General features: G+C 40.5%; 1 protein-coding gene across 1 annotated transcript; it reads left to right on the forward strand.

The window, feature by feature from the left end:
• The first annotated feature begins 3,651 nt into the window (after positions 1-3,651).
• On the forward strand, positions 3,652-10,021 carry PRELID3B (PRELI domain containing 3B). Its single transcript, XM_072879273.1, has 6 exons — positions 3,652-3,887; positions 4,886-5,054; positions 5,416-5,505; positions 6,097-6,167; positions 7,033-7,135; positions 7,828-10,021. Exons 1-6 carry the CDS (start codon positions 3,856-3,858, stop codon positions 7,945-7,947), a joined length of 585 nt encoding a protein of 194 aa, XP_072735374.1. The 5' UTR covers positions 3,652-3,855; the 3' UTR covers positions 7,948-10,021.
• Positions 10,022-16,372: the final 6,351 nt, after the last annotated feature.

Consider the following 16,372-nt stretch of genomic DNA (forward strand, 5'->3'; position numbering starts at 1 on the left):
TTGCTTATTAAAAGTACAGTTTGAGGTGACCTTTTCATACAGAGGTGCAGAATGACTTGCAAGGCATTAACGAGCTGATTCTGGAAGCACTGAAAAGAGAGATTTGCTATCCAACAATGCTTTTTTAAGTACATACAGGAAAATACAGCCAAGTGCTAGCAGCCTCATATACTGAATTGACTGCTGATGGTGAAAGTATGTTTATAGATGGGGTAGTCATTAAGAATTGTATAATGAAAGTCATTGAAGAGGTATGTCTGGAAAAGAAAACATTGATAATGTCAGTTTTCTGCCAGTACAACTGCCAGACTGACAAAGAGAGTGGGAACTTGTTTTTCCAGCTCAAGAAAAGAGCAAGCCTTTGAATGGTTTTCATTAACACTACATGCGAATACTATTATTTCACACACATTAAAACTTCTAACTTCAGATCAAGGAACTGGTGCAGTATTATTGTAGCATTAGCTATATTGCAGAATATGTCAGGGGAAAAAATACACTACCAAATACATTTTTCTTAAGTGCATGAAACAGTAAACTTGCCTCAGTTGTAATTTGAAAACTGTGAAGTGTTGTGAGACACGAATCAGGGTAAGCAAGCAGAGCTCATATCCTGCCTATTGCAAGGAAGTGCAGCAGTTAAATACGAAGTTTTTCCCACTTACTCTTCACTGTATCGGTCATCTGCAATCTTACCACAGTAAAATTTGGTTGCGGTGATCCATTCTGAAAGCCACTTCTGACTTGCGTTCATTTCATTCAGAAGTGCAGCTTGAATCACTGCCATTGTCCTCAAACCCTTTTCAGTTTAGAATTTCGTGACGTTCTGTACTGCAGAGTGGTCTAGTTGATCTCTGGGATTAGGGCTTTGAACCAGGATGGTGTTTGCTTTTCTAAGTGTGACACAATAGCTAAAGCCATAATTGTCTAAGCCTGAGAGGGTTTGACAATCTGGGGTTTTGGTAGCCATTATGGAGTGCATGAATGATCTGGACCTAATGCTGGAGATAAAGTGACTTTTGGTTTGTGAGCTATTTTCTGACATTTATGCTTTTCAGTCAAAATGATGGATATTTTAAGAGGCTGGCTTAAAGGGGACAACTCACACCTCCCTGCTAGCAAACATGGGTCTGAAAATACAAAATCATAACGCCTTGTTCTGCAAATAAATTCACTGGCACCTCAGACCGCTTTCAGACACAATTCCAAGAGCAATTTCAAGTCTTTCTTAGTCATGCCAGGGAGACTGCTCTGCCAAAATCTATATGAAGCATATAATCACGAGGCCCATTTCATGCATCAGTTGCATTTTGTGGAGGCATAAGCAAACAGCCCCTGAAAGATACATATGAACTAAGTAATCTCACCACGGGTTTCCACAGATCTTTGTATTCTTTTGTAGATTTCCATTATGGTCCTTAGTGATCATCTTGGTAGTACCTGGGACTGGACAGGCCTAACTGAAAGAATGTTTTCTTTGATTTCATATTAGACAGACACTGTCAACATATAGGGGAAAAAATATTGAATTTTATAGTATTAAATTCTTGGTCATAAAAATTGACACAATATTCTCAAGATGCAACATCACCAACATAAAGAATTCTAATGTTTAAGATGTGCAACTTTTTCCTCTGCAGTTAAAAATGAACATTTTATTTTCCTAAAGTCTGGCTTTATTATTTATAATTTTATTATTCCTTTTAAAAGTCAGGTTTATAAGTATTTCAGCCCTTGAACAAAACTCCTGTTAAAATAAACTGAAGTTTGTATGAGCGAGAACTGTTGAGATCTAGCTCCTAATCTGCACTGTATGTTGGCATGTCTCCTTCTTGGAGATGTCACTTTGCTTTGCTTTCTAGTTAACATTCCTTTTACAGAAAAAACTGATGAGAGGCTACAGGTAGCCTAATGGATAGATGGGTATCTGCTGAATTGCCAATGTCTGTTTAAGGGCCACCATCTTCCACAACTATGTGTTGCATTCTGAGACCTCTCAAAATGCTTAGCATTTTTAACATCTTCTGCAAAATTCTCCAGTTGCAAAAATCACTCAGTGGGTATTAAGACTACAATGGATTTAGAACTGACTTGCAATCTTCCAGAAACACCTTTGTACACTATGATAGATTACTAGCATGTTAACAATGTTTAGGAGTAGTCCCATGAGGTGGAAGAGTGAGTGAGGCAAAATAAGAGCAAGATAGGTCCCTCCAGCAAAAATTTATTCTCTTAACAGCTCTCACTTAAGTATTTGGTACTGACAAAATCTGGTAGTTTATCATTAAATAGTAGCTTCTCTGTATAATGGCTTCTGTATTTGATGCTCAGTGTGAACAACAAGAATACACGGGAATATTCACTGAATCCGAGTCTTTCCACAGACTGGCTAGGATTTCTGGCACTGCAGAACAATGGTAGAAATTTCCCTGTGTGAAGTAACCCGTTTCTGGGAAATTTCCCTCTCAACCTTTTCCAGTGAGGCCATAACTGTGCAGTTATGAGTACACAACAGTCACTCACTGGTCGAGAGTTGGGTCCATGAAATGCTGTCCTGCTGTCTCCCTGTTTGGAAAAAATACAATTTCTACACAACTCAAGGCGCTTTCAATGTTGTTACCTTGAGAATTTTAGAAGAAAAGGCTTGATGATATGCCACGAAATGCACATGGGTTTGTTTTTGCTGTAACTTACTTCTTACTGCTTCATTAATCTTGGAAGTCACTTCTGTTTTATTCTAAGCATGAGTACGAGAAACAGTTGAGGACAGTTAGTTGAAAGCCTTTCATTCTGGAACAGCCTGCCTGTTACAGAACGTCTTTCTTAACATGGGGAAGAGAGAAGAGGCTGTTTTGTAACTGTTGGTTATAAGATAACTTCCAGGCAGTGTACGTATAAAACAAGTCGGCTAAGGACAGCAGTAAGCTGGCCCGGGTGCGTCACGGGTATGACTACTCGTGCATCCGTTATGTAACACTTCCATGTGTCCTGACTTTCATGCCGTTACACCAGTGACTGACAGGATCTCTGCGCCCTCTGGTGACCGACAACCCCGTAACGATTTACCCCGAAAACGGTAAATGGCGTCACGGTGCAATACGTGGTGCCCTCAGACAACGGTAACGTTGGCCCCTTTCACCGAAGGCAGTAAGACAAGTGCTCCTCAAGGTCTGGGTTAGTATAACACGCGGATTAAATTCAACTTTAACTGATTAAGCCTCACAAAAGCTAACCGGCCATATTTAAGAAATGAGGGTCTTGTAACACACTTGAGACGTTTTCAAACGTAACTAAGACTCCGTTCTTAGTTGACGGAAGCTACTTAGCGGCACTCTTTATCCACACCTCAGCTCACAGAAGGGAGGAACTCGAGAAACGTGACCGCTCTTGCCGTAACGCCACCCTTGAACGGCGCGGCTGGTGAGACAGGAGGGCCGCCGCCCTCAGGAGACACCGCCCCCGGCAGCGGAAGCGGCCCTGCCACGCGCCTCCCGGGCCGCCGTCGCGCGCAGGCGCAGTGAGCGCGGCCAGGCCGAGCCGGGTCATCAGGCAGGCGCGTGACACCCCCCGCCGCTCGGGCACGGCGGCCGAGGGCCCTCTGCGTGATTTTCACGCGATACGTGACCCCTGACGTCACCGCAGCGCCACGCGGCGATTGGAAGCCGGCGTTCCGCGCCCTAGGGCACTGTGGCGGCTCGCTCCTCGCTGCGCAGGCGCAGCGTCAACCGGCAGCAGCGCCTGGCTCCGCGGGTGCCGGAGCGGAGGGGTACCAGGAGAGCGCGGCGGCGGCGCCGCTCCCAGCCCCAGCCCCAGCCCCAGCCCCATCCCATCCCATCCCATCCCATCCCCGCCGCCATGAAGATCTGGACCTCGGAGCACATTTTCGAGTAAGTGCAGCGCGGGGGCGGCGGGAGGGGAGAAGCAGGGCTGGCCTCGGGGAAGGCGGCCGCTCCTCCGGCGGGCCGAGGGGGCTCCGCCGCCTCTGGGCCTCTGCCCCCCGGGCCGGTTCGGCGCCGCAGCCCTGCTCCGGCCGCCGCGACTCCCTTGCCTCCGTTGACCTTCCGCCTGCGCGTCCTTGCCGCCCTGGGGTCACTCGCCGTGGGCAGCCGGTCGCCGGGTGGCGGGGCGCGGCGGGCGCAGCTCCGAGGCGTGCGGCCGCGGCGGGCACAGTACCGAGCCGGCTGTCGGCTCTGAGGCCGCTCCGCCGGGGGGTGCAGCCCGGCTACCGGAGCGTGGGCGCCGCTGCCGCCGGCGGGGTGGGCAGTGTGTGCGGGTGACGGCCGTCAGCGGGGGGGTTTCTGAGGAGAAAGCTGGCGCAGCCGGCGAGACCGTGGAAGCTCCTTACAAACCAAAGCGGGAGGCGTACCGGCGTAGCGGGGTCCAGCGGCGGTGTTGGCCGCGGTGAGGATCGTCTTCACGCTGTCCTCGCCGTCCAGGTGTGGGGCTGGCCAACGCGTTGTGAGTTGCTTCGTGTTGTCAGGGCCCAAGTGCTCCACAACACCTATGTTGAAAAAGAATTCGAAGGAAATGCTAGTTAGAGGAAAGTGACAGCGTAATAAATTACTCTAGTATTGCCGAAACCTGAAAAAAATTGCAGTCTTTCAGCGTTATGTCACAGGGAAAACGTTCTTATCAAATTATAAGCCAGAAGGTAATTGAACTCAGGATTCCTGATTAATCAGGTGTATTGCACGCTTAACTTGCATTTGCCACTGTCCAGTCCACAAAATAGATGCCTTCCTCTAGGGAAGGGTATTTCCAGGGTTGAGAACTGGAAATTGAACTGCTTAAAAAATATAAATCGATTGATGTGTTGTGTTCAGTTTTAATAGAAATCCTGTTTAAAAAAGATGTACAACTTTGTGTCTTGATTCTGTTTTGGCAGTCACCCCTGGGAAACGGTAACGACAGCTGCCATGCAGAAATACCCAAACCCCATGAACCCCAGCGTGGTGGGAGTCGATGTCCTGGACAGGCACGTAGACGCTAGTGGGAAGTTGCACAGCCACAGACTCCTCAGTACAGAATGGGGAATACCCTCCATTGTGAAATCGGTACGTCTTGTATTGCAGAGCTTGAAAAGGATGGCGGAGGGAGGGGAATCAGGTGCTGTAATAGACGTGTATCATTTCATAACTTTAGTGGTGCAAAAATGTAAGCATTTATGCATCAGGAAAGCTCAATAGCAGTATGCATAGTGACTAACTGATAGCCAAAAATCGCCTAGATCTTAGATTGCTTCTGTCTTGAAAATGAGATCTACCTCAACTTAATAGTTTTATTTTAGGCTAAACCCTAATTCTGTTGTCTCAGTGTCTGTTCAATGCAATAACCACTACTTATGCATTTATAGGCACTAAAAAAATTGCAGTTGTTTAGCAGAATTAATTCCGTATATGTTTGCCTATCTTCTAGCTCATTGGCACATGCAGGACAAAGACGTATGTTCAGGAGCACTCTGTTGTTGACCCAGTGAAAAAAACAATGGAGCTTAAATCCAGTAATGTAAGTAGCTGTGTTTATGCAATTGAAATAGATTACAAATTATAATAATTCCTTGTAAATTTGAAGAGGAAAATAATCTTGAAAATGGCTTGAAAAATTGCATCAGAACAATACCAGTTAAAGGTTTAAGTAATGCGTTTATAGTTGGCCAGTTCTGTTTTTCAGAAAAGAGCTGCTAGGTTTCTGGAACTTGTCAGGACCAAAGCATCTGAACATACTGATGAGCAGGGTAGCAGTAGTTTGGGGCGGGGGGTGTTTAAAAAAAAATATAAAAGCCATTTGGTGTACACTGTCACCATTTCTTAATCATGTAACATTTTGCTCTCTCTACTACTCCATCCGTCTGATCCCACTGTTGAAACATTCTTGTAAATGTGGTAATGTATCTTGGTAAATGATCCAAAAACTTACAGAAAGAGAACTGCAAATGATGAACTTGGAGATTTCTCTGTCTTGTTCTACAACCCTAATACTTGCAGGAAAAGTATAATGTTTAAATCAGATATAAGCATTAGTTTTGAATCTGCAGTTGTATTTACTACATTCCTTTAATATTTTTATCAAGGGGTAATCTTGTCTTATATTCTACAGATTTCATTTACAAACCTAGTGTCAGTAGATGAGAGGCTTGTCTATAAACCACACCCTCACGAACCAGACAAGTAAGTACCTCTGTTCTGAGGTTGCCCTGGAGTAGTGCAGACTTTGGCTTTGAAAATTCCCATGGTTTCCCTTGAACAGAAGATGAGGTTTACATCCCCTTTGTTATGGTAACTTGTCTAAGAAAGAATTAAATAGACCGTCATTTTCTCCAGTGATGTTGCTTCTGCAGAGCACTATTGGGAAACTTAGTGTCATGCTATGACGGAGCCCAGTTTGGATGTGCTTTTCAGGGAGTTGTCCTGTGTCCCATCTGTAACTGAGTTTGCATACGTCTTCAGTTATCGGCTCCTTATTTCCAATCCCTTCATCAGCCTCAGCACAGAACCTGCACTAGAGGCACATTTATCTGCCTTTATAATTTTGGAGGTTTGGGATTTGGTGTTTGGTTGTCTGGGTTTTTTTAAGGTGACTTTAGAGCTTGCTGCATCGTATATACTCCTGGAACCAGTGATAATTCTGAAGGACCTTTCTAGGGATTCTAACATAAGAGGTTTTTTCTCTCATAACAGTCAGAAATGTTAAATCCCTGTTGTTGAAGGGGATGTCTTAATACTCTTTTCCCAGTATATCTTCACGCCAAATCTGCTGTTTCCACTCTTAACTTGCTGCTGCTAAAGATGGAAATAGTTGAGTGCCACAAAGGGACACTTGGACTTAGGGGGGACTCTTGGTTTTTATTTTAGGAGTAGAAGCATAAAGCAGTTAAGCACTGTGGAAGTGGGTTGTGCTTATGGGGCAAGAAGTTCTGTGTTATACAACAAAGCTGATGAGGGAATGTACTTGCTGGGGAGGAGCGAGTTTCTTTCAGTAATGCATTCTTTTTTTAAACTGCTCAGAATAATTCAGTTTCCTGCTCTCTTTCAGAACTGTTTTGACACAAGAAGCAATAATAGCTGTAAAAGGTGTCAGTCTCAGCAGTTACCTAGAAGGGCTAATGGCAAACACAATTTCCTCCAATGCTAATAAAGTAAGTATGACCCTTGTGTAAAATGTGTGACCACTGGCTAAATGACAAAGGGAATTAAAATCTCTATTTTACTTTTTGGCTTTGTCAACAATCTTGGGAAGGGTCCGCATAGTTCCACTGCCTTTACTGTAGAGACTGAATGCTCAGCTTGCTGAACTCTCTCTGTTTTTTTCCCCTTGTGAATGGAGATAATAAATTATTATTGTCAAAGCTCTCTGAAGCTTGACTGGAAAAACATCTCCACTCACTTAACAGTCTGGCGCTGTCACTCTTTTGCTGCCCTCTTGATGCCATCTATTAGTTTTTGCTATTGACAAAGGATATACATCACGACAGATCTGAAGTAGTTATGTGGGAGTAACAAAGTGGTGTTTTAGTTGAGAGTCCTCTGGGAATCCAAAGTTGTGTTGAGTTCAGCATCAAGAATGATAAAACAATCTGGATAAAAAGTCTTTTGTGGTTCATAATGTGAGCACCGCTGACATAAGGAATTTTTTCATGAAATGCAAGGCAGTACATGTTCCTGCAGTACTCTGGTTATTGAAGTAAAAAATATCAGAGGCACATGTATTTCTGTACCTTTTCTTCCTCTTTCAACTACTGTGTCTTCAGTCATTTTCAGTAAGGCAGGGTTTAACCTATTTACTTATTTGTTAAGATTTATACACTGAGAAACTTTTCTTTAACTGTAGGGCCGTGAAGCATTGGAATGGGTAATTAATAGACTGAATGCTGAAATTGAAGAGTTCACAGCTTCAGCAAGAGGAACCATGAGGAATCCAATGGCAGCAGCAGCATTTGTAGAGAAATGATAGTAAATATATGTGTATTACTAACGAGGTTTAACAATCTGAAGCTTCTCTCCAAACCTAAATACATGTATCCTTTGTTATTTAAAGGCATACCTGTGTGTTAGGCATGTTTCAAATTTAATTTGGAGAAAAGCTGAATTCTTACTAATGAGGCTGATGCGCAAAGCCTAGTTAATATATTGGTTCAGCTGGACCGAATTGCGGTTACAGATGAAGAAATAATTTTCAAGTATAGTTCCTGTATTTACATGAACACTAACTTATAATGTTTTCAGATATGAAATAGCCTCATTTAGCGATGAGGCTGCATATGGTGGAGGAGGCTGGCATGTTAGGTTAACTTCAGTGGAACTTTTATTTTTGTGTGACTTATGGACTACCTCTTTTGGGACCAAGCCCAAAATTAAGCAGAATGGTTTGTTCCAGCATTGTTCTGTTTGTTAATTTTTGATAGTTGTGTGATACAACTTGGTTTAATAGAAAGTTTATTACTTGACGCTTGAAATACAAAAGAATGTACAAAGTATTTTTTGATAAGCTTTTTAACTTGTTTGACTGGTTGAGCTAACATGGTACTCAAATTGTTTTTCAGTCAATATAGGTGAAACATACAAAGTGTCTCTTATCTACTAAGACCTAAATTCTATTCCTAAATGTGGCATTAATGAGCTGGGCGTGCAGTAACTTAAAATAAAATTTTATCTTAAACTTCTAGGATAAGTATCTCCATTTCTAAAAGCCCATTAAATAAAGGGGTACAATAAGCATAGAGCCTTAAAATCTTGCAAGCTGCTAGGGCATCTAAGAATAGTAGGTGTTCACTTCAAAATGTCAAAGAACCACTTAAAGGACTAAAAACCTTTGTGAAGTTGGCTAAAGAGATACCTAAACATAAGAGGAAGTGATATTAAAGAATGTTAACGATACACTCATTAACTTGATCATGCTCCAAAAATAACCTGTTACATCAACTGAATATTGTGTTGTCCTTTAATTTAAACATAGTGTTCTAAGTTCCAGAACGTCCTTTACCTTTTGAACTAATTTGCTCACAATACAAGGCTCTTTAAATGAAAACCTTGAGAATAAAAAGTTTTCTACAGTTTGTGTTTGTTTCTTGGTACTCACTGTAGATTCTTGGTACTGTCACCAGTCATTAGCTGTCGGAACCTAATGGTCAGACCTTGACATCCTTCCTCACATAGTGTACCAGTCTGCTGGTAGTCCTGTTGACTTCAGCAGAGGCTGGCTGTCCCATGAGGCTCCTTCAGTGTGAAGGAGAAATGGAAAGACACAGCCCTGAATTAGCTGATGCTTGTATTTTGGTGCCAGAGGCTTTTCCGGGAATTTTGATTCTAAGCTTACAAGTAATTTCAAGACTCTCTCTTAGCCTTTAAGAACTGTAATGTCACTTGTTCCACCACATTTTACGTTGCATGCCATTTCTGTTATATCAGAATTGCCTATTGACTAGTGTATGCTCTAGAGAGAACCAGAGCTTATTTTAAGTGGTAAACACATGGGAACACAATCTTCTGTAAGACTGGGGGGGGGGGGGGGGGCGGGGAACAGGTGTATATATATGTATTAAAAAAAATTAACTATTCTAAATATTTTTCTAAAAATAAATGGTTTGAGACTACCTTAATAAATTGAAATCATTGAGGTTTGCCATGCTTTTACAGGAGGTTATTACAACTGAAATAGCATTTCAATTTAAAAAGTGTATGTGAAACTTCTGCAAAACTGTACCATCATTTCTGATAAAAATGCAATGCTTGAAACTGATTTTAAATGTTTGTTTAGCCATTAGCATCACTTGGCATTTTAAAGTTGATTTTTTCTTTTCCTAATTTTTGTGCACTAATGACTGTATAGTATGAACTCACAGTTTGCCCTTGCACTGAAAAAATCTTCAATTTTTGCAAGCATTCAACAACTTCTTGAAAGGTCATGATTTTCTTTGTTCTATTTTATTTATGTGTCTGCATTCTCATTCTGTCAGAGAGTATGGCTTTCTGTATGTGGCACTTCTTAAATAAAATTTTATCTGAGTTCTGGCTAGTGCCTGAAACTTTCTGACCTATTTGGGTTTTTTTAACTGCTAGGTGAGTAACCTAACATGAGGAGGGTGAAGGTGAAGAAATATTCTGGAGTTAATAGCTTCTTTTATTGACATGCATATCCTAAGATGCACATTTACAGCTGCTGTGGTCTTTTTTGCTTCTTAATAACTGCTTTTCTGCAAATCTGACACATGAACTAGCAACCAGATTTCACAGTTTGCTAGATCCTGTGGAAAGATTTTCAGTCTACTTGGACTGAGCTTTGTATGCTACAATTTACCTGTCTCTGCACGTGGAATCTAATGCTTACTGTTGTTAAGAGCAGAAGAGAACAAAATGTTTGGGTCCATACAGTCATGTAACAGCTTGCCTGTTTACTCACGATAGGAGACTGCACCTAAAGAAGCTTTGCTTGATGGGGAGTGGGGACTGTGTGTGCAGCAATTACAAAGTATGTGCTGTCCCATCACAGAAGGAAGTAGATACCTGCCCTGTGCTCGGTATGCATACATACTCAGATGGTTTCTTCACTAGCCACTTCAGCAAGTCGTATGTTCCCTGTGGATCTACTTCACAGTGCCCTGCAGGGCTGTGTCATGGCTGGCAACGCTCTGATGAATGTAGGGTGCTATGGATGAATGCACCGGTACTGCAGTGAGCGTGACCTGAGGTAGTGCAGAGAAGCTGTGTGTTCTAGTGGTTAAAAGGAATGGAGGAGGTGGGTAAGAGAAAGGAGCTACAGCTGGAGGGACAAAACTAAAGGACCAGGAAGAAAGAAAAAAGAGAGAGGGGGAGGGGGATGGAAGGGGCAGAGGTGGAGGAATGTGATGTGAGCAAATCGGTGGTGCGGTCTGTGGTGGATTCCTACCTGCTTCAGCTTGCCTAAATTGATTCATGTCTTACCTTACCTGCAGATTTAGGCTTTTAAATCAGTAAAACTTCAAACTCACCCATATAACTTTGCTGAGAAATAGAACAGAAGCCAGTAAGCTTTGGATCCAAAGCTCAATGGCCTGGAGAATATTTTAAGATGGCACTGTTAAATCTTTTGTTCTCACTGCTCACCTTCTGAAGTTTTCAGTAATGAATCATTAGGTTTCCTTGTTGTTCATGGTCTTAATTATGACTTTCTCAGGTTCCTGTGACCCTTAAGTACTCCAACACAGTTACTAAGGATGTCTGCCAGGACATGCTACAAGTCTCCAAAGCATCCTTCTAAAGCAAGTTGCATCCAGAAATGCTATTACAGTTAATTTAAAACCACAAGTTTAAATTGCAGTAGCTGGAAGTTTGAGGTCTTGGCAAGCTTAATGCCCTCTTCTGTTGAGACTAAACACTTGCATCATCTGCTGGTTCTAATGGAAACACAGTGCTCTTGAATTCTCAGATATTTGTATGGACGTAGCCATAAGCCTATGGAACAATTCTGAATGAAACTGCTTACCTGATTTGTATCTAAAAGTTGAAACAAGGAATGCAAAAATTACTTTTCCTCAGGTTTAAGAATTGGCCATACCAGTGGTGGGATTTTGGTGTTAACTTAGTAAAGGTTTTTTTACTGTAAATTACACTCACCTTGTCCTTCGCTTCTTGATTTAAACACGCTTGAGATGGCTAAAGCAGCTGTATAATGGATTAACTTGCTTTACATTAACTGCAAGGCATTCTAAGACGAACAGCTCCATAGGGTTTTACATTTTTTCAATGGTGTGTAGTTGTCTAGCTTCCATGTACCCATCTGCACTATAAACTTGTTAAAGACTTGTGTTTGTGCACCTTGCTAATTGCCTACTACTCTTGTGTTCTGCAAGGTACTGCTTTTGACAATCTGAAATGATGAAAGCTGCTACCGTGGAAGAAAGCAAAATCCAAAATTCACTGTGACATTGAGACGACTTGTGTCTATATGAACACTAAAAAATACCACTTTCTTCAGTCAGCAGTAGAAATGAAGTACTTTTTAAAAGGCTTAATCTACCTGAGAAGTATTTCTTCTTGCTGACAATGGGTGTCAGCACCTGTTCAGTCATATACCAGTTAACTATAAATGTAAACTAGTTGTTTGTTTTGGAAAAAACTTTAACCACCATTTCCTACAACATTGCTGTCTATTGTGGTCTATATTTGCAGTTAAACTGTACAGTCTAGTATATTTCCAATAAACGTCATATACGGTAAAACTAAGCACCCAGTGCCTAGCCTAGCAACTGCAACCTTTCAAAGCCCCCTGGCATTGACAGATAGTTGGTTCAAAGGAAAGATCAGCATCCTGTTGAGGTTCACATTTATAGAGGGACTGAAGAGTGCTGGTAAAGAGAGCTTGTGTGAAAGCACCGAGTAATTTTAGAATCCTTCATTTCTCAAGGTGAAGGTTGTTCTTTCACTTGCACAGGACCTGTTCGTTTCTTTCTGAAATAATTTGATAGCTTTGCTTTATATGTTGCCATAAAATTGAATGGTGAGGTTACATGTTACAACTAAGCTGAACTAATTGCTTACCTTCAGTGAAAGGAAACAGTCCTGTGTCTGTCTGCCTGCCATCTTGTTCCTGGCTGTGCTGTCCTACTTCTTCCCTTGCACTGAAAACAGTGGTCTTCACACCCTTTGTTGAGCCAAAAAAACATGACTATAAGAAGTGAGATAATCTTTATGCAGCTAGCAGCAAGGTGAGACACACTGAAAGAGGAGAAATGGAGGATCTCCTTATCTATAGCAAGCTATTAGGTGGGCTGAAATTACATTGCCTCTGCAATGTGTATTACAATAATTTCATATTGCATCTGCTAGAAAGAGTATTTGATGCTGTAAACAATATATGTTATTATAACAGAAAAAAATTACAGTTTTGTAAAACAGTAACATTGTTAAGTTAAAGTCTTTCCTCTCGGACACACGTATCGCAAGAAGTTCAACAAAAGATGGCTTTTTTACATTTTGTTTCTTTCCAGAAAGGTTTGACAGTCCTTTAATCAAAAAGTTTAAAAACACTGAACTAAAAAAATAGATTATATATTATCTAGCTGAATATATCAGCTAGAATATAATAAAATGAACAACATATGTAGTAAATATTTTCCTAATTGTATACCCAATCCTTTTTACACCAAATTAAATGAAACAATTGCCCCTTCTGTGACCTTCAATATTACTAGAGCCTGTTCAACTTTGTGGATACTCTGGTAAGAAATCTGTTTTATAATATGGCAAGTAGCATCATTTGGGCGAGTACTTGTTAACGGGTTTTTTGAGACTACATAAATATTATTTACCTGTGAGATAACCGCTTTGGTTTATCTAGATTTAAACTCATTTACATATGGCAGCTGCAACAAAATCTAGTAGGTATGTTGTGAAATTGGGAGTAAGGAAGTGTGTATCGGAATCCATACTTGGAATTTATTTATATTTTATAGTTGTGTCATATTCTGAATAATCTAGCTGAAGTACTAGAAGCACTTAACCTTCTTAGCCTGATAGTCTATACAGTTTTATTTTATCTTTTTATAACTGCCAGTTTTGAGGGACATTCAGCAAGCTATGCAATGGCCCTGCTTTTCCTGTGAAAAAATAGATAGAACAAATGGAAGCAGGCACAGATGACGTTATTTCCCTATCTGCAAAGCGAGATGCAATAATGGCCCATATTTACCTAGGATCCTAAGTCTCCCTTGTCTTTCAAAGAAGCATAAGCACCTATGAGACTTGAAAATGTCTGAAAACAGGCTCCAGCCATTGATGCCACCTAGGTGTTTTTAAAACTTTTATTCGATATTATCATCAACTGTGAAGAGATTGTTTTACATTATCATGCTATTTTATCATCAAAACATTTAAAAAGTAACACAGCTAACAAAAGTTATTAAACACATTAAAATAGGAAGTAATGCACAAGATTCTTAAACTTGAGTGTACCTGAATTCTGCTCTGCAGATCCTGGGTCCCTCCAGAGACTATTTATGCTAGATTTTGTAGAATGGACAGCTGAGAACTTGGATGACATTGCAAAATTATTTTTACTTTGAATCCAGGTGTCCAAAAGTTAAAAATTAATGTCTTCATCTGCTTCACCAACTAACCTTCAAAATGTTGTCCTGTAATAGGAAACAGCACAGAACTGCAACTTTATTTTAAGATTAGAGCTGATTTCGGAGTATGTTTTCTGCTGGTGCTCTGTGCAGAGTGCTGTACTTAGACAAGAGGCGATTTAATAGGAGATGACCTGTATTGTCATCAGCATGGCATGATTTCCAGTAGCTGTAGAACAGATTAGGGTCATCAGCAGAGAACAGCAGAGCTTTACCAGCACAGCCCAATATGGCTTACACAGGCAGAGAAAGGAGATAAATCCACAGCTATCAAAGGTAGGAAGCATTATTACTGACCTGTACATTTTATACAATAGTGGCCATAATTCCATGTTTCTTGACAGTGTTATTTCACAGGAAAATGTGCAATAACTTTGCCATTTTAAATTAAGGCAGACGGAACACAGTGAAGGGATGATGGAATTTACAGTCTGTTACAAATCATGTTGATACTGGCTTTTTATCATATTGTAATTTGCCTTTTGTGTAACTATTTGTTCTCCCCTGTACAATGCACTTGAGAATCTTTTAAGAAAGATAAAGTCAGTCACAAAATTATAGTGTTGTTAGATAGCACGGGGGTTTTTTTAAGGGGTTAGTTATTTTTGTTGTTTTATTAAGAATATAGGTCAGCAAGTAAACTTGTAATTTCATCACAAATTATGCAGGTTAAGAAAAATTCATTTGTTTTGCCTTTTGATCTATAAACATTGTACTCTTGATAGAATTACAACCATGTTGCATGAGCTCTAAAATTACAGATGCATTATGAATAAATATTAAGTGTGTTCAAGAACTATTTCAGGTCTCATCATTGGTACATAAGCAGCTTTTTTTTAGTCTGGTAATTTTTGTGTTGTGCTAAATCCCCCAATTTTAATATTTGCATAGTAAGACATCATTCCTGTCAACTTCAGTCCATGTTCAGCAGACACCTGCTTCAGTTAAGAGGTGACCTCAGGGGGAGTTCCACCCATGGTGATTATGTTAAATCCATTATATATGCATCTGGACGTCAGTTGTGTAACAACACGGGGAAAGCTTGGGTGTATTCACCTGAGAAGCTGTAGCGTCCTGTATGTGTGTATCTTTCACTTTCTTGGTCCATAAAATATTTTTGTGATGACTCTCTGAAAAACTTTACATGCGTTCCTGTGCCTACATCTGGAAAGACAACAGCAGGTTTCAACTACTCTCTGCTTTGCAGCACAGTCTTGAGACGAGAGAGGGCAGCTGTAGATCAGCCTCTTGATCTACTCATACTATAATTAGATGCACCTTTATGAACTGAAATATAAGCTGTTCTGTTCCCTTTTTAATCAGATGTCTGCCTTCTATCAGAACTTCTCTTTAGAATATTTTTATTAAACAATTCAAACTAACCACAAATTAAAAATTACTGTTATTACAGTACAGGTTTTATGTCCAGAGCAACAAATTAAAAGTAATAAAATAAGATCTCTCTGTATCCGAAAAACAAGTAGAACTGATGTTGCTGAAATGTGTATTTCTTAGTGACAGAATCAGTCTAGCATAGTGCTAGCTTCCAAAAATAAATCCTGCATATGCTGCAGAGAAAAATACTGTTTTCTTTGCCATTTTTGTTAGCATCATCAGGAAGATCCACATTTTTTAGTTAGATGCTATGAATCAAAAGGAAATAATCCCTCATACCTTTATAGTCAGGGGCCCAGTTTGACTTGTAGTTGCCATTTACAACCGTGTATTTTTTTAAAATTTCTCTCCATAATCAGTAAGCAGCCTAGTATCTGAATATCCTACGGTATCTGGACAAGAAGAACAAAAACATTTTAATTTCCATTCTATTACATAACTATTATTTTATTCCAGACCTTCAGGACAAGGAGATGGCATTTGACAGGAGGGTATTGTTTGTCAGGCTAGCATAGATGCTAAAATCTGGTTGAACAAGGAGAGACATGCCAGGACAGAAGAAAGTCTGCTACCGTACATATTATTCTGTATTTGTACTTCTGTACTGGTCCTCTGTGAAGGAGCAATATTCTAAATAAGTCTGTAAGCTCTTATTACTAGAGTTTTCTGCACCATAAGAGAAACCGCTAAGAGACATAAAGATTAAAATGGTATGCTTAGTTATTTTCCAAAGTAGTATTATTCCGGTTCATTATGTCCTTTTGTTTTGTTTTGGTGTGTTATTAGGGATCTTTAGCTTAAAATAGTTCTGATTTAACACCAGTCATGTTGTGGATTTACTTGGCTTTTCAGTGTCGTCTCTTCATCTACCTGGACCTA

Source organism: Ciconia boyciana, chromosome 14, assembly GCF_034638445.1.
Source record: "Ciconia boyciana chromosome 14, ASM3463844v1, whole genome shotgun sequence".
In the NCBI taxonomy this organism is placed as follows: Eukaryota; Metazoa; Chordata; class Aves; order Ciconiiformes; family Ciconiidae; genus Ciconia; species Ciconia boyciana.

Coding starts and splice junctions, on each gene's coding strand:
- PRELID3B (XM_072879273.1), top strand. CDS start 3,856: ATGAAGATCTGGACCTCGGAGCACATTTTCGA. Junction 5,055..5,415: donor TACCCTCCATTGTGAAATCG/GTACGTCTTGTA, acceptor CCTATCTTCTAG/CTCATTGGCACATGCAGGAC. Junction 7,136..7,827: donor TTTCCTCCAATGCTAATAAA/GTAAGTATGACC, acceptor CTTTAACTGTAG/GGCCGTGAAGCATTGGAATG.